General features: G+C 61.6%; 1 protein-coding gene across 9 annotated transcripts in view; it reads right to left on the reverse strand.

Moving 5' to 3' along the window:
• The window catches only part of GSE1 (Gse1 coiled-coil protein), a 263243-nt gene that overhangs the window by 178999 nt on the left and 61936 nt on the right, over nucleotides 1–22308 (reverse strand). For 8 of the 9 annotated variants that reach the window (XM_058674630.1, XM_058674632.1, XM_058674633.1 and 5 more), the window contains exon 2: nucleotides 1011–1191. In XM_058674630.1, coding sequence (XP_058530613.1) covers nucleotides 1011–1191 — 181 coding nt within the window. Of the gene's footprint in view, nucleotides 1–1010; nucleotides 1192–6052; nucleotides 6162–22308 lie in introns of those variants that run through there. The other variant, XM_058674638.1, reaches the window with a different exon arrangement.

Below are 22308 nucleotides of genomic sequence, written 5' to 3' on the forward strand. Positions count from 1 at the left end.
ACTACAGTATTCACCACGCTACAGGGCCATGCACTCCCTAGCAGGGGCCAGAGCAGGTCCCACGAGACAAGGCTGCTTAGGGAGAGTGGGGCACAAAGGTGTTCTCTGGTGTGCCCCCCCGGGGGTGGGGGAGGGTTCTGTTTCTCACCAGGATGCCGGTGCCATGCGCTAAGACCACAGCCATGGGCAGAATCGGTCTGTTCCCCACTTCTGACACAGTGCCAGCCTCCCTGCTCCATTCCAGTCCCACAGTGGAGCAAGGACCCCGACTCAGTTGCAGTTGGATGGCGCCTCGCTCAGCCCAGGATCTCAGGCCAGGCGCTGAGAGACCGCTCGGAAGGCCAGACAGCCTGAGGCTCAGAGAAAGCAGCCACCCTTCGGCAGCTGTCCTGTTCCCAAGTGTCCTCTGAGCTGCTCTGGCTGGCCCAGTACCCAGTCAGCTCATGCAGAGACGCTGCCGGAGCTCCCACAGCTGCCTCGACCACATAGGAGGAAGCTGTGAGAAAACAGGTGCCCATGGCGCCCAGAAGTCCAGCCCATGGGGTGGAACTGCCCCTGCTCACTGCTCGTGACCAGGTTCCCCAGGCTCAGCAGCAAGGACTCCGGAGCCTGCACATTGTGATGGCTATTGGGGCCCCTGTGCCACGGGGCAGTGGGAGCTGGCAGGAAACAACAATGCAGTGGGCGGCATCATGCCCAGCCCAGCCTGAGAGATATCTGCATGACAGCCCAGGACACGGCTCGCTCATATCCACACACGCTGGAAACCGCCCAAACTAGCAAACAAATGGGCCGAGACGATGGTGTAAACAAACCCAACAGAGGCCACACACGGACCAGGATGCGCAGGCAGCAAAGCCAGACCCACTCATGAAACCACAGAAAGAAAAACTGCAAATCCGGGCAGGGGGCCCCAGGCCGGGGGCTCCACATGGCACATTCGGCCCTGTTTGCCATTGGCTCTGGGCCTCACTCCCACACCAGAAGCACACACGAGAGCAGGTGTCTACCTGTGCCCACAGCATCTGCTCCGTCCTCGTGCTGGCTGCTCTGCTGGCCTCGGGCTGGACTCTGCTCCTGGGTGGTCCGAGAGCCTCCGGACAGGCTCTCTGCCGGGACTGCAGGCCGAGGCTCGGGCTCCCGGGCAGGAGGCCGGACAGCTGCAGACGCTTCCAGAGAGGCAGAGGTGACCTGCAAAGAAAGGAGGTGGACACGGTGAACTTGGCCCTGAAGCCACAGCGTCCCCTCCCCCTGTCCGCACCTGGCCTTTGCTGGTCAGGGACACAGCTCGGCTGCCTTGGGGCAGCAACAGAGCAGGTCCCTGGGAAAGCTCTGCCCAGGGGACAGCAGGCGGCTGCTAGACTCTGGTCCCGCCCGCAGGCCCAGTCACTTGGACCTTCACAGATGTGGCTACCTGAGTTCTGGGAGCTGGCCAGCCCTGGCTCCACCCGGAGGGTTTAAGGGGGAGTTTGAGGCTGAGCCCAGAGGTCTGTTCTTGACCTGTCTCCTGGGGCACTGGGACAAAGACCAGAGACCCCTGGGGCCCACAAGTCACGGGAGGGTGCTGTCTGGATTCTCAGAGCAGGACTGGGGACCCTTTCTCGTGTCAAGGGTCACTGGGATATTTATCATGTCATTTACAGAATTATCAGCTTAGAAATTAGCCTGTTACAGTCTGAATTTCCAGTATCTTGGCAGGCCAGACCAAACAATTCCATGGGCTTTCTACAGTCCCCCAGGCCAGAGGCTCCTGCCGCTGCACAGCTCCCCACAAGCAGAAGCCCAAGGCCTTGGCTATGTGGCACAGGACACGCGTGCGCTCAGCTCCCTGAAGCTCTGAGAAGCCGTGGGAGCCTGAGGTTACCACGCAGGCTCCGCCCTAGGCAGAAGGTGGGGGCTGCTGCAGAGACCTGGACAGGAGACCAGGGAGGAGCTGTGAGCTGTGGCTGGCAGGGCCCAGGCCTCAGGAGGTCGGGGACGCTCCACTTTCTCAAACAGACCCAGGAGCACAAAGCAGCTCCACGCTGACGCCCCAGTGCCAAGGGCACATGTCAGGACAGGACGGACGGCGCCAGTGGCCTAGGACAACCCCTGGCTCCGGCAGCCCCAGCACTGGATGTGACGAATTTCCCATCTGTGCCAGAGGATGCTTTTTTTTATGGCCCCTATCTGGTGACACTGCCTAGATTCTAGCACCACAAATCCTGCCAGCAGCCAGGAGGGGGTGGATTGGCTGGCAGGGTCTGCCCCTGGCCCCATACCCTGCAGGGCTTGGCGACTTAGCAAGTCCTTTCCCAAAGTCTGCTAGGGTACCAGGAGGTCCAGGCACAGGCTGCCCTGACAGTGTGGAGTCCCTGCTGCGATGGAGGGATTACAGGGTCAGATCAGGCAGTGTCCACGTGCAAGCCTTCCCAGCCTTGACCTCTGCTACCCCTTCCAGGCCTGGGGTCCTGCCGAGGGATGTGGGGCAGTCAGCAAACAGCCCTGCGGCCCACCTGGTGCCCATTCCAATGCTGGCTCAGCAGGCCACACAGGACCAAAGGGCCCATTTTATTCTTCCATTTGGAAGGCAGAGTGAGCAAGAAAGAAGACAGAGAAATCCCCCATTTGCTGGTTCATTTCTTAAATGGCTGCAAGAGCCAGGCATGGGCCAGACTAAGTCACGAACCTGGAACTCCATCCCGTATCCCAAGTGGGCCAAAGCACCGGGACCCCCATCCGCTGCTTTCTCAGGCATGTCAGCTGGAAGCCAGGCTGGAAGCAGGGCAGCCGGGAGTCACACCACACTGATAGCGGAACATGAACGAGGCCAATACAAGCAAGATGTGAAGGCGGGAAGGACAGCTTAACAGGCGGGGGCACAGCCCAGGTCAGACAGCAGTGGCCACTCAGGCCTGTCAGCCCAAGGGGCTCCCAGCAGGACCAGGAAGGCAATGGTGTGTGGAAGCTGGCAGCACACAGCAGCAGCCCTGTTCAGGGCCAGCAGGTGTCATGCGAAAGGCCTATAGCCCCACAGGGCCACGTTCCTGACCCGGGGGGACAGCCCCACAAGGAGCCCTTTGGCGCCACAGATGGGACGAGAGGAATTGGGTAGCCACTTGTCCCTCCAACAGTGATGCCTAGGGCCCAGGACGGAGCCATTCCCTCGCAAGTGCAGAGGCAGGAGAGCTGGGAACTGCTGTCCCTGTGACACCAGCACTGCGTGGTGGCCACAGCAGCCTCTTGCCCTGAGGGAGGCCGCAAGTGGTTGCTCTCCTGGGCGAGTCCCAGTGAGAATGTGGTGCGGCCCACACCTTGACTGGCAGAAGTCGGGGTCAGAGAACCCAGAGGAGCCCCAGGATGACAAGTGTGCCGCCGGCAGCCGCTGACCTAGCAACCAACCTTGTCTGGAAGTCTCCTGAATGCCAGCCAGGGCAGGTAGAAGTCTGCCAAGCTGAGGATGCTATAAGCAAAGGGGGCCAGGTACCAGTCCCGCCAATACTCTAGTGTTTTCCACTGTCATCAGGAGCGTGGGGGTCCTGACCCTGTTCTTGTCAGCGGCTGTCCAGGCTGCTCTTGGTGAGTCCTCATCAGCCTGCCGAGCCCTGGCTGGGGGTTCAGGGCCCACCCCATGGGTCGCTCAGAGCCCAGAATCCAGGCCAGTGCCTGGCACATAGTACGTGGTCACTCAATACTGGCAGAGCCCAACTTGTGGGCTCAGGAGAGACAGCAGCAGCGCAGGGGCCCAGCTGTGTGATTGGCATTGGCTGGCAAGGGCCATGGCGAGCTGTCTCCAGTACAAGGCCAAGGAGGAGAGACAAGGAACATGTTTGGCAGTAGAGAGGCCAGTGTCATGCGGGCACTGACCACAGCACCACCCGCCCCTTGCCCTGAGGACACATCAGGCCCAGACCAGGCCCAGCAAAGCTCTCCCTCCTCAGAGAGTGGGCCAGGCTGAGCCTCGGCCAATGAGGTGACCAGCAGGCAGAAGAGCACCTCTGTGCCTGCTGGGGACACACAGGGTCTGGGACAGCAGCCAGTCCTGACCTACTGGGGCTACACCAACGCTCACCCACAAGGACATTCTGGATTCCATGCTCAGGGCTAGGAGTGGCACCTTCCACCCCCATTCCCCGTCACGGCTTACGACCAGACCACCCCAGTGTGGAGGGTGATAAGGCCACAGTGGTTCTGGGGGAAGGGCAGCCAACTGCAGAGCCCCCGATAAGCAGACAACTGAAGGGTTATTAAATGCATGGGGGTGACCGAGCGTAATTGGAAAGTTATTAGATATGGAACACACACAGCACCCAGCAAATGAGCAATCAGGGAGTAATTAAGCACACGGCTCACAGCATCGTGCTGAGAAGCTGGGGGCCGCCACATCTGCGGAGCAATTAGGGGCGCCCCTGCTGCCACGCTCTCAGTGTCTGGCTTGGAGCTGCACCTGGGAGTCATGCAGCCCTGAGGGCGAGAGGGGTCCCAGACTCAGATCTGTCCCTAGTCACATGCATGGCCAGCAGAGGCCTGCCAGAGCCCTCAAACAACCCCTGACACATGTGTGGGAAGCTGTGTCCTGGAGCTGGGCCATGGGTTCCCCAAGGCAGGAACCCAATAAACTGACAGGCGCTGAGGCTCTGATGACCCAAGTGGGCAGGGGTCATCCAGCCTGGGTCCCTTTCTGGCAGGCACAGACGTGGACACGGGACAGGGGTATGGGGCCCCTGAGCTGCGATTTGGGCAGCTCACTCCAGGAAGCTGGTCACTGTCCCTACTAAATACACAGCAGGAAGTGGCACCTCACCCAGCAGCCACAAAGGAAAGCTACTCTTGGAAGGACCCAGCCAGTCCCTGTGCAAGACCTTGAGCACGTTAGGACCCAAGAGGTTCGGCTGGATGGGTGGGCTGTCTGCAGGCCCAGGGGCCTGTCCATCACCACTGGGGCAGAGTGGGAGGGTGTAGGCCCTGACTCATGGCAGGAATCTCAGCGCCAAGACGGCTGCCAGCTCCACGCTCACCGGGGCCGTACCCTTCTGCAGGCCTGGGAGGCAGGGCCAAGGACGTCTGCTCACACACGCTGGTGACGAACGCACAGACGGGTGGACTCGGTGGCCGGTGGGGCAAGGATGCCTCTGAGGTCTGCAAAGTCTCTGTAGACACACCTGGGCAGGGCGGGGGGAGTGCAGTCAAAGGGGCGCAGCCAGACATCAGGCTGGGCAGCAGGAGCCAGCTGGAGGCTGTTGGTCACTCTGACAGCCAGCTGCTGTCACTGGTGGCTGAAGGGAGTGTTCTAGAAGGCTTCAGGCTGGCCTCCTCCCAAGGGGAAGCCTGCCTCTGAGGTTGCTAATGGCGGCTGGGATGAGCAGGTGTGTCGTCTGTGGAGTGCACTGGTCCTCATGGTGGGCTGGCCACAGGGCACTTGGGGGCTGCTGGCGATTCCACTCAGGGTCCAGGTCCCCAGTGAGCAGCACCTCCCAGAGGCCCACAGCAGGGCCGAGGTGATCCCAGATGCGTGTGCCCCTACCGCATATCTCCCCCTGCCTTGGCAACGATCTCCCGTAGGTCTCTGAGCGCAGGTCCTGCCAGCTGCAGGCCCAGGCCCAGCAACTCCCCAGTCCTCTCCCCAAGCCTCGGTGACATCCTGACTGGGTGAGGCGGCCAGGCCTGGGTCTGACCCAGAGCTGTCACACTGCCACATCCCTCCCTGGCCATTCACCAACATGGACCCTCCTGCCCAGATACCACCAGCCATTCTGCCACCCCCCAGCCATAATGAGCACTGACTACCTCCTGGGAACCGTGCCTGGGTTACAGCAGCAGTTAACAAACCCTGCCCTTAGACCACCATCCAACACGGCTGCTGGTTCAAGTCCCAGCTGCTCCGTGCTCAGGCACCTAGGAAGGCAGCTGAAGACAGCCCAGGTGCCATTCAGCTGCGAGACCAAATACGGGGTTCCAGGATCCCCAATTCAGTCAGGCCCAGCCCTTCCCCTCATCCCCCCTCCCCTGCCAACGCTATTTTTTCAATATATAAATAAACGTTTAACAACAAAAACAAGGAAACCGCTCCTACCCTAAGTCAGTGGAGATGCCAGCCAGGCCTGGCCCACCAGCAGGAGTGAGCAGAGGGCAGCATTTGGGTCTGGGGGTCGGGGGCACACAGAGACCCACAGCCAGCGGGGATGGACATGGCCGCCAGCCGGGGGGCTTCTAGGAGCCCAGGCAGCGCCTTCCACGGGCTCGGCACCCTCACCCCGGGCACCTCTCCAGCACCCACCTCTCACCGCTGCAGACCCACGAGGCATCCCTGCTCGTCCTACTGGGGGTGCTGCAGCTCACACTGGAGAAGCCTCTCAGCTCTGGGCCCTGCACACCGCGCCAGAGGCCAGGCCCAGCCACGGGGTCCCACTCTGAGACCAGGGCCGGCAGCGTGCTCGTCCCTGGGCCCGGGTGCGGACGTGCGAGTGTGGGCTCCGGGACGGCGGCTCCAGACCCGAGCAGCGGGCACGGAGCTCCCGTGGGCCGCGAGGACGCCTCACGACGCCTTCACCACGGGCGCCTGCCGCCTGACGTCACCACACGCCTGACGTCACCACGGGCGCCTCACGCGTGACGTAGGCAGACGGCCCACGCACGCTCTGTCTGTCCCTGGCCCTCCCAGCCAGGCTGCGGGCTCCAAGGCCCGGCAGGACCCCAAGGCCGAGACCAGCGGTGGCCAGCCAGGTCAAAGCCAGGCTCCCGGGGTCGAGCGCTGAGCCTGCAGCCTGGGGACCCCGCTTCTTTGGCCGTCTGCTTGTCCACTTGCCCCTGGTGTGGACCTGAGAGTAAATGCGTTTGCATCTAGGCAGCTCCGAGACCGGGACCTGGCCCTGCTGGCTGTCTAGGGAGAAGAAGGCAGATGTGGGCTCCTAAGCTCACTGCTGGGCCCGTCACACACTCCTGCACCGTCTGCTTCCTGGGTACCTGTGCCAGACTGGGCTTCTCAGAAAGGACACCACGGTCCCCTGCAAGCCAGGGCTCCTGCCCACTCTGACCAGGGGACACTGGCAGAAGAGGCTCCTGAGGGACTCAGCATCAACCCTGGAATGGGGGTAGATGTGGCAGGGAGGGAGGACTGTGAGCCCCAGGCTCCCCCAGTGTCCCTGCCTCTCTAGCCAAGGACACCCGCTTTCCCTGGACTGTCCCCAGCTTCCCTCCCAAGCAGGGCTGGACACTGTCCCAGTCCATCAACAGGAGAGCCACAGGCTGTGAACACCCTCTGAGCAGCTCCCTGTAACCCCAGGCCTGCCATCAGTTCCCGATACCGCAGCTGGAGGTACCCAAGTGGCCATGTGGTGGCCTGGGGACAGTGTTTTAGGAAAGGGAGCAGCCCATGCTGGGACCCTGAGGCATTAGTGGGCCTGGCACCCTCAGAGGAGCCCACCTAGTGGGAGAGAGGGGGTCAGGGCCAGGGGGCGGGGAGGAAGCTGCTCCTTCAGTGACAGAGCCCTGGGTACATCTGGGACAAAAGAGGACATGATGTCATTGCATTTACTTAGGAAGGGAGGGAGAGAGGAGACAGATCCGATTCCCTGCCTGACCGTACAAGGAAACCAAGGCTGGGCCAGGCTGAAGCTGGGGGCCGAGAACCCACTCCCAGTCTCCTGTGTGGGTGGCTGGGACCCTGAATGCCTGAGCCATCCCTGCTGCCTCCCTCAGTGTGTCCCGGGAGGCCAGGGTCAGGGACATGTTTCACCTCTGTGCCACGCACCCACACCGGCGTTCAGGTTCTGAGCAGACATGCACGGATTCACGTCGCATCCCCCATGGGTGACATCTCAGACCACAGCCCCCATCATGGGAGACAGCTGCTGACAGCTCAGCCACCCCACCCTGAGCTACAAGTGGCCTCATGCTCCTGTGGAACCCACATGGCCTGCCCTGGTCCTGCCTAGCCCCTGAGCCCAACTGTCCATCGCGGAGCTGATGTCACAGGCTGGCTCACTTCCTGCCTCACTGAGAGGTACTTGTGGGTGGAGTCACTGACTGGGGATAACAGGATGGACAGGGGCCTCCAGCTGAGAGGCCCCAGCTCTGCCCCCTCTGCGGGCTCCTCCTGCTGCCCTCCTCACAGCCTGTACCTCTTGCAGCCCTCCAGCCCGCACAAGGAGACCCAGCTGCTCATCAGCAGCTAATGAGCATGGTCCAGAAGCCCTGAGTGACCCAGTCAGTGTCACACAGCAGACAGACGCCCACGGGTGCCCCCTGAGTTTGGGGCATATGATCCCAGAGGCAGGAGGGACATGGCTGATGACGGGGGGCTTGGCATGGCTCCCTGGGGCGATGAGTTCATTGTACACTGACACAATGGCTGAGTGGTCCCTGGCTGAGAGAGGCCTGCATGGCCCTGACCGAGGATATCACAGTAAAGAATGGCAGTTTCACCGCAGGGAAATTCTTCAGGGTGACAAAAATAAAAACGGCTCTAATTGAACTTGATAGAAATTACACCCTATACAGCTGCACGTGGAGATACACCGGCTGCAGTGGGAATTAACACAGGATCGTGCAAACATGATGACAGTGCAGCCTCCTGGCACGCTGCCGTGGCTCTGCGGTCGCCTGGCAGGACCTGGGAGACTGGGGGCCTCGCTGGATCCCACAGACAGGATCTTGCTTGCAGGGCACTGCCTCCTGTCCCTAGTTCTACTGCCCTGGTAGCAAGATGTGTCCTGGGCATGGGGCAGGCCCAAGGAGCCAGGCCAGCAGAACCCCGGAAGAGGTGCAGCATGGTTGCTCCTGCACCTGCCGGGCATGTGTGTTCTTTGTGGCCACAGGTGAGGCAGGACCCAGAGAGGCTTTCACTCTCCAGGTACCAGCAGCGGGCTGCTCTGGCCCACGACGTGCCTGGCATGCTATTGGCTTTCTCTTGTGAGAAAGGGGCACAACCCATATCGGGTGCAGCGAAAGACCCTCGGGGAAGCACTGCCTTAGACCCAGACCCAGGGCCCCCTGCACCCTGATCAGGGCAAACCCCACAGCCTGCTCGTGCTCCAGGACCCACACGCCCAGGGCCTGTGTGGGTTCCAGGCTGGGCCTCCCAGTGGGCGGGTGGCACGGGAATGGTGCTCACAGATGTGCAGTGTGTGTGTGTTTACACACATGCGTGTGCGCACGCACAGTGTGTGCCCGTGTGGTGCGGATATGCACCTGCCTTCATGAGGGCTGTTCCGTGGCTCACTGCACACCGTGCTGCGGAGGGCTGTGGGTGGCCTGGCCTCCCCCTGCCCCTACCCTCTCATGTGTACCCGTCTGTGTCCCTGAGGCTTGGGCTCAGGCTGTGAGTGCCTTGCCAACGTCCTGGCTCAAAGCCAGGCTTCGCGAACGACTGTTGAATGAGTAAGCCAAGGAAGGCACAAGGACCCCAAGCCCCAGTGGCCAATCTGCAGATACTGCTGTGGCAGCATGGGCTGAGGGGCCACAGGAAGACTCTCAGGTCACATGGCGGCTGCTGCCCCAGAACCAGCAGCAGCCAGAGCCACACCAAGGCCTGGGGGCACAGCCTGCACCCAGGGCCAGTGCAGCCCCAACAGAAGGGCCCGAGTGTCCCCATGTCCAGGGTTCTGGAATCTCCCCCCAGGTCTGTCCCTCTGCAGCCTTCAGTCACTGGGCCTTCAGACCGGCATGCTGGGGTCATGATGAGACCCCTGGGGGATGGGAGACCTGCACCCTAATATTTACTGAACGTGAGGACTCAGGGCACCCAGGCCAGGATCAGGGACTGCCTCGTCATGGTGGGGCTTGGGCCTCAGGGTTCCCAACCCTGAAACGGACATGGCTGCCCTCTCCCTGCTCCTCTGTCTCATACTGCTGTGGCTGTTACTGTCTAAACGGGCACTGGATTGTCCCCTGGCGCTGCCCAGTGTGGGTGGGGCCAAAGGCTCAGGCATCAGCCCTGGGCACGTGGCTACCTCCCAAGCTCCTTTCACAGCCAGCCCTGGCTGCATCCCCTGCGTCCCAGGAACAGCCTCCCAGCATCTCCGGGAGCTACTGCAGCAAGCCAGGTGCGTGCCCCGCCAGGTGACAGAACCGCCAAGTTCACCAGCTCCTTCAGGCTAGACCAAAGGCCTTGTTTACTAAACGGCAGCTTGAACCCGCTGGCCTGGGAAGCAGTACCCAGACAGTGCAGCCTGGGCCTCAGGGGCAGCCCAGGTCCCTGGGCATTGGCCTCCAGCGAGGGGTCCCACTGCTTACAGCTTCCACTGGGCATCAACAGCTGGGTCTGCACCTCCTCGTTGCACCCTAGGGGGACAGAGCCTTGGGGGAGGGCTGTGCAGGCAGGATGCAGAGGGGCAGAGAGGGGGGAGCACTAGCCCCGGTGTGGCCCTGATGCAGGTCCTTCCCCTCTCAGCCCTGTGAGGCTGGACCACTGCCACGCCAGAGCTCCAGATGGACTGACCCCCCCCCCCGCTAGACTCCCGAGAGGCCACTCTGGGGCTGTCAGGGTGGGAACCAAGCAAGCGCCAAGAGGAGAGGACAGCCCTCCTAGAGGACAGGACGCAGAGAAGACCAAGAGCAAGTGACCGCTGCAGTGGTTTCAGAAAGAGGGAACATCTGGTTGTTACCACTGGGTGGCGCTACTGGCATCCAGTGGGTGGCTGGAAAGGCTTCCAGCTGAGTCAACCCAAGTGTTGGGATACTGCAGAGCCAGCTGTGGGTCCTGCGTAGCCCTGGGCACATCACATCCCCTAGGAGTGGGGCCATCCGTCCTTTATACGGATGCCAAGGCAACAAGTAGCACGCAGTATAGGCATGAGCTGGTGAGATCCCAGGGCCGGCAGCGGGGATGCGGCCCAAGGAAGCTCCAGGCCCTGCAGCCTGAGCTGCTCTCGGGAGCTGAGAAGGCCAAAACTGGACAGAAGGAACTCTCCAACCCCAAAGTGGGTGGCTAGGATTCAGCACTGCTGCAGTCATAAACAGCTCCAAGCCGAGCGGACCCCACGACAGCCAGCAAGCATGGTCTGCCTCTCAAGCATGGCCCCAGGCTGCACGGCTCGGGCAAGGAGTACAGAATCCGGGACCCGCCAGCTGCCACTTCAAACATGACGGATGGAAGACTTTAAACAGGCAGGAAACTGCAGCCAGCACCCAGCTGCCTGCCTCCCGCCCACCTGCACCCGGCAGAGCGGCCAAGGACTGGCAGGCCTCCCTCATGTGACTCCTGCCAGCGCCCGCAACTTCCTAGGCTGCTGAACAGGCGACCACAGTGCGAATCCTCAGTCACTGGGCAGGGAGACCCCAGCCCCATTTCTGCTCCCTCAGGCCTTAGAGCCCTCTGCAGGGGTCGGCTCCCTACACTCCCGAGCCTCAGCCGCCTGCGCAGTGCCCTCAGCCATGGGGGGGCCATCCTCAGTCGGCAACTCCATTCACAGCAGGCTCCCCATCAGTGCAGCCTTGCCCCATTACCTCCCGCTCCTGCTGTCACCAGCAGAGCAAAGCTGTGCAGAACGCGTGCCTGGGAGCTGGGGCCTTTGCACGGGTGAGAAGAAAAAAAAAGACGCAAAGAGAGTGGTGTGTGTGTGTGTGTTGGTGGGGGGCTCTGGGCAAAGCTGCTGTGAGGGTCTCTCTCCCGTCCCTCGGAGCAGTTGGCAGTGCCCAGGTGTCCACGCTGCCTGCGCCAGCCGGGAAGGCCACTCCCACCCTAGCTTTCAGCACATCCTCAGCTCCCCCAGCCTGGCCTCCTCCTTCCCAGGCAGTCCCTGGAGCTACTGTTTTAATGAGTTCCTTGCCCTCTAATTAGCAGGTGTGGCTTTGAAAGGAAGCGCCTGGTGTTTACCTTGCACGAAGCCTTTAATAACCGAACCCACTGAGTCGGAGTCGGCCTGCTGGCTCCCGTCTAATCCCCCACTCCATGCCCCTTCCCCCCCCCCGCCTGCCCTCCAAAGGGCCTGGGTGCCAGCCACCTCGGCCTTGCTAGCAGCTCCTAGGCAGCCCGGCTGGCAGAGACCCAACCCGGGGGCCTCTGGGTGTGGGCTGCAGTCTCCAGGCTGGACACCTCCCACCCTCATCTTGCTGGCCCCATGTGAACCCAGCTGTAGGTGCAAGGTGCCCCGGCTGGACACAGGTCCAACAGCCCTAGGGGCAGGTGGGCCAACCCACTTCACAGATGAGAAAATCGAGGTGCCAGAACACCCAGCACTTGGCCAGCTCCTGGAATCCACCTGGTCCTGATTTGACGGAACCCGGGAGGGGTGGGGTGGTCTGAGGCCCCCGCAGCTGATGGAGTTGTGGACCTCACCCTGCTGGCCCCACTGCCAGCCAGAGGGGCTCGGAGGGGCATGGTATGGCTTGGAGGCCAGGGTGGTTCCCCCCCCACCCTGCCCCCGGGGTGACTGCAGGAAGCCTGGAGTGGAGCCCCCTCCCCCCCAGGACAGACTTCAGCTGCAAAGGATTGGCAGGCGAGGTGGAGCCCGCAGGAGGGGCCAGGCATGGCCAGGAGGCCCCCACCCTACACCCCTGCTGCTACAGACCCCCACCACACACACACACGAGGAATATTCTAGAACACGTTTTTTTCCTGTTTTGAAATAAATGGCTCTGCCCTGGGTTGCTTGGGAAGCAGAGGCCCCTCCCACCCCATTTGTGCGCGGTTGAATGGCAGGGTTCTGCAGGAGCTGGGAGGCCTGGGAGGGTTTGGGCGGAGAGAAAAGGCCTCTTTCTCCACCCTGCTGGGCCTTTATCTGCCACTGCTGGCTCTTCCAGCAGCCTGCAGGCCTCCCACCCCTCCTGGCGGGTGGCCAGGCCCTTCTAGGACTGGGACAGGACACGTGTGCCCCAGGGCCACCTGGCATCCATCAGGCAGTTAAGCATTTGTTCAGCGCTTACTGTATGCACTTGGTGGGCGAAATGAGGAGGCTGAAGTTCTGACCCAGGGTCAGCAAATGACCACAGCCCATTGGATTCATGTCAGGTTAATTGGGGGGGGGGAACAGCACCCCACTCAGCACTCCCCTCCAGGAATCTGTATGCAGCAGAAAAGATAACCTCTTCTGATGATGTGGCAGGGTGGGAGTGAGTGACCCAGAGGCCTCGGCTCATCCGCAGGACAGAGCAGGTGGCGGCGTCAGGTTGTGCACTCACAGGACAAGAGCATAGTAAGCTTGTGCCAGGTACTTCTTGCAAACGGCTACATGATACACACACTTCCCAGCCTGCGTGATCCATCAGAACCTTCCAGAACATGGGCAGAAGCCGGGCTGTATGTCCGCCTCCACTAACAGAGTCGGGTGGAAGCAAGCAGCAGGTGTCATTCGGTTGTAGCCCTGCAGGTTCCTCCTCCTCCCAGGACTTGGGCCCCAGGACTCAGGTGTTAGGCTCTAGGGGGCTGCCTGCTGAAAGAACCCAGAGGTTCAGGCCCTGCCATGGGAGGAGGACCCTCCAGCCTAGAAGGGCAGCCTGAGCTGGTGCCCAGGAGTGGACCGTCCTTCCGGCCAGGTGTGTGGCTGTGGCTGTTGCTAGGTGCTGCTGAGTACGGAAGCTTTGTCACATGCTCACAGATAACAAGTAGAACTGTGTCCAGACGGGCTGGGGCTGACGCCCCCAGCACACACCAGGCACCATGGGCACTGGCTGATGACGGCTCCAGCCTGGACCTGAGTGCCCGGGGCCACTGAAGCACCAACCCAGAGCTTCCTAATGTCCGACACTCCCGGCCAAGGTGGCTGAGGTGCAGGGAAGCGCAGAGTCCTCGCCACAGCTTCGCTGCCCCTCCCCGGCAGGACAGGTCCCAGTCCTGAGAACCAGCCGGGTCTCCCGTGTGGGTACAGGGTCAAAGCACTTGGGCCGTCTGTTGCTGCTTTTCCCAGGTCATCAGCAGGGAGCCTGAGTGGGAATGGAGTAGCTGGGACTACAACCAGCGCTCCTGTGGGACAACAGCATCACAAGCAATAGCTTAACCTGCTATATCAAAATATGGGTCCCACATGAAAATCTTTTTTAAAAATTCGACTTAAAAATGCCCTTCCAGGGACAGGTTAAATGACTCAGAGGTTAAGACGCCAGCTAGGGGGCCAGTGTTCTGGCATAGTGCGCTAAGCCACCATCTGCAGCACCAGCATCCCACATAAATGCTGGTTCGAGTGGCTGCTCCACTTCTGATCCAACTCCCTACGAATGTTCCTGGGAAAGCAGGGAAGATGGGCCACATGCTTGGACCCTGTACCCCCACATGGGAGGCCAGGAGAACGTATCGGGGATGGCCAAGTCCCAGAAGTTGTCATTTGTAACAGTGAACCAGCAAATGGGGCATCTCTCTCTCTCTGCAGTTACCTCTTTCAAACAAATCGTAAAGTAAATACACCAGTAAATATACCACATTCCGTGCCTGAGTGCCCAGGCTCAACTCACTGGGTTCTGTCCCCGAGGACGTGAGAGCCGTGATTTGTATTCCTGGCTCCCCGCGTGGGCCCGGCCCAGCTTCCACTGACGCAGACACAGGGAGTGAATCAGAGCATGGGGGCATCCCGTCTTTCAGAAGGGAAAGAAAGCCCTTTCTCCTATCATAGGATGGCAGTGTTTGGTCTAAAAACCATGATTACAACATGGTGAGCAGGTCCGGAGCGGAGTGCAGGCTAAGGAAGTGGGGGACGGCCAAGGCCACAGGTCCCCAACATCAAGGATTTTCCAAAACCGGGATGTGCACACACACAACGTGTCGCTTTCAGTGGCGACTTTCAGACCAGCTGCAGGGCAGGTGCTACTGTCACCACCAGGGATCCCAGGACAGTCCCAGCCACTCAGGGCCGGGAGCCCCCATCCCCTGCCCAGCCACCACTTGCTCTGGGGCCTGCGCGCCTGGCTCCAGCTGCTAGCACAGCAGGCATTGGTGCCCCTACTGTCATCCTGTGCCATGGGGAGGTCATGTTTGGCATGTGCACCCCTCGCCAGATGACCAGCCTCTTGGCTCCAATCGCTTTCGACCCCTACCCTCTGCAGTCTGAGGCAGAATACAGAGGTGGGCCCGGCTCCAGCCCGCCCCACTCAGTGGTGACCGAGAACACCCAAGCAGCCCTGTGGGGGGCTGCACACGGAGCTGGCCCCAGACGCGCCATCTGTCTACACCAAGGCCTCTTTCTCTACAGACCCTCTGCCCAGCCAGGCAGGAGGAAGCTGGGGTGGGAGTGGGGGTAGACCTGGTCACGGGGCAGTGCCTCAGGGTGGGGGTGGGGGCCAAGGCCTTCTGAAGGCCTCTCTCTCAGCGAGTTGTCCACCTGCTCACCAGCTCTGGCCCTTTCTGAAGTGGGCAAGGGCTCCTCTGCCGCCCTCTGATGGCCCCCACCACGCGATGGGCCCCTCAGCTGTCAGAAGGTTCCAGGAATGCTGAGCTTCTGGCACCGAGAGCCCTCTCCCAGGCCGCATCCATCTCCCACCCAGAGACAGCACAAAAGCTGCCTTGTTGGCCACACAGCCGGTTTCTGGCCAGGAGACCGCAGCTCTCGCGCCTTCCCCAGGTTCTGTCTCCACCGCGAGCCGCCAACGCTCAGCAGCAACAAACAACACCGCCCACCCGGCTCTGCTTCCCCCCTTGGCAGCTGATCCAGGAGGGGACAAAGAAGGGACACGCACGAGCCGCCAGCTCCTACTGACCGGCAGCGGGGACTCCAGGGCCTCCTGCAGGAAGAAGGCGACAACCCGTGATCGAGGGGGCTGGGAACACACCCCAGGGTACCCCAGAGCTGCGCCAAAGCTGGCGGTCTGCACCACACACACAGTCCCCGGTCCCTGTGCACGGGCCCAGGCTGCGAGGTTGCCAGGTTTATTTGCTTTTGCAACAGAGTTTGGAAGTGCAAACAGCATGGCTGCTCCAGGAGCCTCAGGCGCTTCTCGGCCACTCTGGGTGGGCCGCCTCCTCCCCCTCCCCCAAGGTGCTGACCCACCAGGCACAACCAGAGTCAGACTGGCTGCCAGGGATGGCAGAGGACGCGTGGGACGTGTGCCCTGTGACACTGAACAGGCCTCTGGCAGATGGTGGTATTGAACTTGGAAGAGCATTCTGTGCTCTGGTCCTCCCAGATCCACCCGGTCCTGGCCTTTGTGCCCTGCAAGCTGAGAGCTCAGGGCGCCTTCCCATGTGGGTCCAATGCCAACCTGAGCAGCAGTTACTCTGCACTGCCACAAGGGGTGCAGCCACGGTCAGGCCTCATAGTGGACACAGCTCTGGTGATCACTGTCAGGGTTTGGAGCTGGCTCCCCTCCCCATGGCCCAGGAGCCTCACCCACAGCCCTGTTCTGTCCCGCAATCTCTGTCCCAATCCTTAAGACAAGGCTGTTACTCTGCTCAGAAGGGGTTAGACTGGCTGTACACAGAGTTGTAAAGACCACCCAAACGGTGGAGAGGTGAGGCTAGGCCCAGGAGACCACAGCACTGCCACCTGCCGCCACCCAGGGACCAGGCCCCACCCGTGACAGCTCCCCAAATGCCCCACCCACCCAGGGACCGGGTCCCCACCCGTGACAGCTCCCCAAATCCCCCATCCCACCCACGGCCCGGGCCCCCACCTGTGATAGACCCACCTCTGTGACAGCTCCCCCCATCCCACCCAGCAGGATGGTCCAGGACTGAGCTGTGTCCTCGTAGCAGGGAGCAGACAGGGTCTGTCACCAGCAGGGGTGGGGCCAACAGTTGAGACAGCCTGAGAGCTGGAGGGACCCCTATTCCATATGTGTTGCTGACAGCTTGGGGATCCCTGCAGCTCAGGGTCCCTGAGGGCTCGGTGCAGCTGTGCAGCTGATGTCATGGTGACTCCGTGGGAGACAGCACAGGCTGTGGGCACCCCACGCCACAGTGCCCGTGCTCTGCCCAGCATTCATTCACCCCACGAATGGTGACTCCCGTCACCCCCATTTTACATATGTAGAAACGGGTGCACTATGCTGCCAGAGCCTGGAGAGCAAGGCTTCAGTTTAGGAGGGGCCCTCGGCCCTCACTGACTGGTCATCGCTGCCCAAGTCTGGGCCTGCTGTGCAGCCTGACAATGCTGCCCGACCCAGGCGTCCTGCCCACTGGGAGGCACGGCCCTGTCCGTTGCCACTGCTAGACCTGGGAAGGTACGGTTCCCCCTGCCACCCACCAACTTGCCAGCCTCTCCTTCCCAGTGTCTAGAACCTTCTTCTGAGCCTAGGAGCCCCTGCCTGAGGTTGACACACAGACTCCTTACAGGGGACCACAGCCTTTGTCTCCGTGGGCAGTGTGCAGAAGCACCCCCACACTGGGGTTTGGGGTCGACTGCTTGACAGGATGTGGGGTGGAGGAAAGCAGGATACTGCAGTGGGGAAGAGGATGGTGGGAGAAGGGGCAGAGGGGCAGGGACCAGGGCCTGCTAAGTCACATCATGGCCCACGGGCTCAAGCCCCGGGAGCCATGAAGTGGCACCCATCAGGCCCAGAGCTGGGGAGCAAGGCTTCAGGGGCTCAGCCTCCCTCCTGTGCACTGCTGGCTGGGGACGCTGCTACCATGGCTGGGGGTGGACGTGAGGACGCATGAGCTGCAGGATGGGGACCGTCACCTCCGACTGCCCTGATCCACCAGGACACCTGCTGCCCAGCCCCATCACTGAGCACCTCCTATCCTTGCATAGGGCCAACCCTGAGAGTAGCTGCACGCCTCTCTCATACTTATTTATTAATTTAAGAGGTAGGGGTCACGGGACAGATCTCCCGACCTTCAAATGCCTGCGACAGGGCTGGGCCAGGCCATGGCTGGCAGCCTGGAACTGAACTGGGTCTCCTGCGTGGATGGCTGAGACCCTGGGCTATCGGCTGCTGCTTCTCAGGATACACATTAGCAGGAACTGGAATTGGAACCTGCACCAGAGACTCAGATGTGTATTCAGGTATAACACCCCTATCCTTGGGCCACGGGCTGCGCCCCCTGCCCCTCAGGGCCGGGCAGTTGCCCAGCACACGACAGGCGCCTGCCCACAGAGCCAGATCAGGGGAGATATCTCCCCATCAGTGGGGGTGTCTCTTGCCTTCTGAGGCACTGGGAGAGGAAGTGGGTCCCTAGCAGCAGCTCCCTGCAGCTGATTACGGGGACTGAAGTGGCAGCTCATGCAATATTCAGACTGAGCCACTGCCTCGTGGCCCACAGCTGTGGCCAGGCCGGCTCCCATCTTGTCTGGGGAGCCTGTGCCCAAGACACACAGGAAGCTGGTCACAGCACCACAGTGGACTGCACCCCTGGGAAGTAAGCATAGAGGCATCTGTACCCCCAAATCTGCCACGAACCTCACTGGTCAGTCAGGTGACACTGAGCACAGGCAAGTCCTCTCTGAAGGACACTTCTCTCCTGGCAGGTGGCCTGGCCCCAGGGCGGCCAGAGCCCTGACCTCCCGCTGCCCCCTGCTGGCCATCTGGCCACAGTGCTCCTCTCACCTCCGTGAGCCTCAGCATCAGCCCCTCCCACCCTGAGGCACCTGCACCGGTGAGGACGCCCTGGCCCAGGCAGGGGGAGGTCCCGTGTGGAGGCCACTGGCGACCCGTCGCTGGGGACTGAGGGAGCGGCATGTGGTGAAGGCTGAACAGGGACTCGTGGCTGCTAATGCCACTTGCTGACCGTGCTCAGGGTAGGCTGAGGAATGAGTTCCACCTGAGGCTCCGTTTTCAATGTGTGGTCCGGGGACATTTTCAGCGACCTTGGGAGCAAGCAGAAGCTTATGCCACGCGGCTTGGGATGCTAACTGGCTGCCACGGCATCAGGAAAGCCCCTTTGCTTCTGAAAGGTGAGAATTGGGCTGGGTGGCCTCTGCTGTCCACTGGGTTGGGCCATTTGGTGGCTCCAAACACAGAACTAGGGAGCAGCCAGGGGACAACCAAGCATGGGTTCCAGAACACGGAACACTGGCTCTCCAGTCTGCTCTGCCTGGGCCTCTGTGCCTGCTTCTGCTGCAAGCTGCCCCCAAAGGTCCCTGGGCACTGCCCGTACTACCCCAGGTCTTCACTGGGCACTGCCCGCCCTACCCCAGGGCTTCACTCGCCCAAGGCTTCTGCCACTACTGAGGCTGTTGCAACCACTTGGACAGCGGCCAGCATGTGGAAAAACTCTGCCTTTCAAATAAGTAAATAAATCTTAAAAGTAAATTAAAAAGTCAGCCCTGCAGAGGTGGCCCGGGAAGTCCCTGGGGAATGATGCCGCGGCGACTGAAGGTCATGGGCGCCTCAGCTGACTGCCAGGTGTCCTGGACGGGCCTTGGCTTCATCCTGGGCCTCATGCCGCCGACTTTCTGCACTGGCAATGCTGTGGCCCATTTCCCCCAGGCCCTGTAGCCGGCCTGGCAGTTTTGTTACATCAGCAACTGCAGGGGCTGTACCATTTTGCAACTTGATCTGGATACAACGGCCCATCCAGGGTGCTGGGCAGGCAAGGACGGGTACCTGGCACTGCCCTGTCCACCCCACAGATGCCCTGTTGTATGACTAGGGGTCACACACAGTCCTGCCCTTGGGGAATCCGTGGCTGAGGGGGGCGGGGACAGCTTTGTGGTTGACGCGAGGCAGGAGGCCCACATGGAACCCTGCGTCTGGGGAAGGGGATGGCAGGGTCTGTGTGTGTCCCTATCCACATGCTAGGCTGGGACCACAGCCATCTCCCATCACCCAGGACTTGCTCCTATGCTCGGGTGGCTGGTCTCCCACTGACCCCTGTGAACATGTGTGAGAGTCCAGCAGGCCCAGGTGGGCACTGCCAGGGCGGTAAGGGGAATGTTCAGGCCTTGACCACAAGGCTGCCCTGGGACACCCCCACAGTCCCCAGCCTGCCCTGACTCTCCAACCCCAGAGCCTACCAGACCCCAGCCGGCGGGCTCTCCACTGCCCCTGGGTGCCTGGCAGGGCAGGAAAACCTCTCGGCCAAGGGCAGGGCTGGGGCAGGAAGGGGAACTGGGGCAGGGGTGGAAGGAGTCTGTTTGGAGTCCTCCAACAGATGTGAAAAGGGCTCATTGTCCACAAGCAGGAAGGCTGTGCCAGCCTGGCCCTGCCCCAACTGCCAGCCACCCCAGGACTGCCATCAGGGTGGTCTCCGAACTAAGGCAAACCCAGAATCCCTTGGAATGAAGGGGAGACACACAGCAGTGTCCACCCACATGGAGGTGCCCAGCACTGCTCTCCAGGTCTTAGCCCGGCAGTGGCCCCATCTTGTCTCCCAGGGAGCCTGCTGGCCCTGGTGTCCACATCATGCCCTGTTCCGTCTCCCCAGGGCCCTGTGGCCAGACTGTGCTGCGTGGGGAAGAGGTGTCAGCCACTCCTTGTCTGTGGCCAGCGGCAGTGGGGGGACAAAGCCATCTCCTCCTTTTCTCTCCTGTTCTGGGGGTGAAGCAACCTCACCCTGTCCAGTTCACATCCGCCTAGAATCAGTGTGACACCATATGGAAGATGGGTGTCACCCTCCCCAGAGAAGATCAGACTGGACCATGTCCCTTTAGGGAGGGGACACTGTGTGAAGGTATAGGCAGAGCGTGTAGTGACATGGCTTCAAGCCAAGGGGTTCTGATAGGCCCCTGCAGCCTCTGGGGGATGTGGCCCTGAGCACACCTTGACCGTGGACGGCAGCCCCGGGGAGGTGGCACAGCGTCAGCGCAGCCCCAGGACTCTCGGCCACATCTATGGCGTGGGGGCTGGGAGGCCTCACCCAGGAGGAGATGCTGTGACGAAGCAGCAGACTCCGATCTGAGCATCCTCCCCCCACCAGGTCACCGTGGCCATCTGGCCGTTCCAGGTGAGCCTGTCTGTCTGGTCCCGCGGCAAGCACTAGGGCCTTCTGTATGCTCAGTGGACAGGGATGGTGCTGCCAGGGCACTGGCTGAGGCCTGCACGCTGCTGCAGGAAACCCACCCCCGTTTTACACACAGGGAAGCTGCCACACAGGTGCAAACAGCATGTCCTTGGCACCTGCTGTGCACGGTGGCAACAATGTGGGTGCCATGCGCGTGGGACAATGTCCCTGGGTTCTAACACACCTGGGAAACAGGCAGAAGCACCTAGTGCCACAAGAGAGGATACCAGGGCCGAAGACCCTCCCAGGGCACAGGGAGCAGTCAGTGAGGCCGGCAGGGACCCCACGGCCACCCTCTGTCCCCTGAAGCCACCCTCACAGGATGGCCCCAAGAGCAGTTTGTGTGAGTCACACTGAGCAGGTGGGAATGTTGGAATCACACAGGGTGGGGTCAGATCAACCCTGAGCGACACCTGCAGATGCCCACCTAGGGAGCTGATCCTGTACTCTGCCCTGTCCCTGCCCCTGTGCCCAGCTGGAGGGATTCAGGTCCTAGCTCTGTGCTTGGACTGGGTGTCTGCAGGGCCTTGGGGAGCAGCCTGGCCCCGTCCCCCCGTTCCGATGGCCGCCAGGTGTGCTCTCCGCTGGAAAGTAGAATAATCGTCCTGACAGACCCTCAGCTGCACCACCCCGCCTGGCCGAGGTGGTGGGTTATATTTAGCTTCCAATTGCTCCTGCCTGCCTGCCTGCGGGTGCTGCGGGAACGGACATGGGGAGGGGTGGCAGAGACCGCCCACCTCTACTGACTTCACACTATGGCACTGCAGCCCAGAGGCCGTGTGACCCGTGGCCCAGGGGGCCTGTCCAGCTGCACACACAGGTTAATGGCATGGATGGTGGCGGTTCCTGCGGACCCCTCCCTGCTGGGGAAAGCACACAGGAGAGCGGGCTCCAGAGACCAGGGAGAAGGAAGTGGGTGCTGATCCTGGCACCTGTGAGTCGGAAGGCAGGCTGTCCAAGACAGCACCTACAACAGCAGCCAGGACAAGGAGCAGCCCTGGATACACCATGGCTGGCGTGTTAGATGCCCCAGCCTCATGCCCCTGCAACTGTTGGTCCCAAGTTCCAGAAGTGGAGAGTGAGGCCACGGCAGGGAGACGCTCCCCCACCCCACCCCTGCTGAGTTGTTGCCCTGGGTTCCTCGGGCACCCCCTCCTCACCCCGCCTGGTGCCACTCGTGGGCCAGGAGGGGCACAGGGAGTGAGGCAGGAGCAGCTGCTGGGGCAGGTGGCAGGAGGCCAGGTCCCACGGTGCCCGGCCTGGCAGGCGGGTCAGGGGTGAGGCCACGCTAAGTGGCTTATGCCGGCACGGAGGCCGAGTGACAGGCGGCTGGATTAACAAAGACGCGCTCTGTTCCCAGGCAGGTCGTGTGGAAAGCGCAGCCGCGACCCCTGTCACTTCTCCTTTTTTATTTTTTTGTAAGAAGAGATGTTTGTTCCTAAGCCGGGTGGGGAGGAGGGGCGCCCGTCACGTCGCCAGCTGTAACCACATCAGCTGCCATGGGCACAATGGATGCCTCTCGG

Source organism: Ochotona princeps, chromosome 16 (genome assembly GCF_030435755.1).
Source record: "Ochotona princeps isolate mOchPri1 chromosome 16, mOchPri1.hap1, whole genome shotgun sequence".
NCBI lineage: Eukaryota > Metazoa > Chordata > Mammalia > Lagomorpha > Ochotonidae > Ochotona > Ochotona princeps.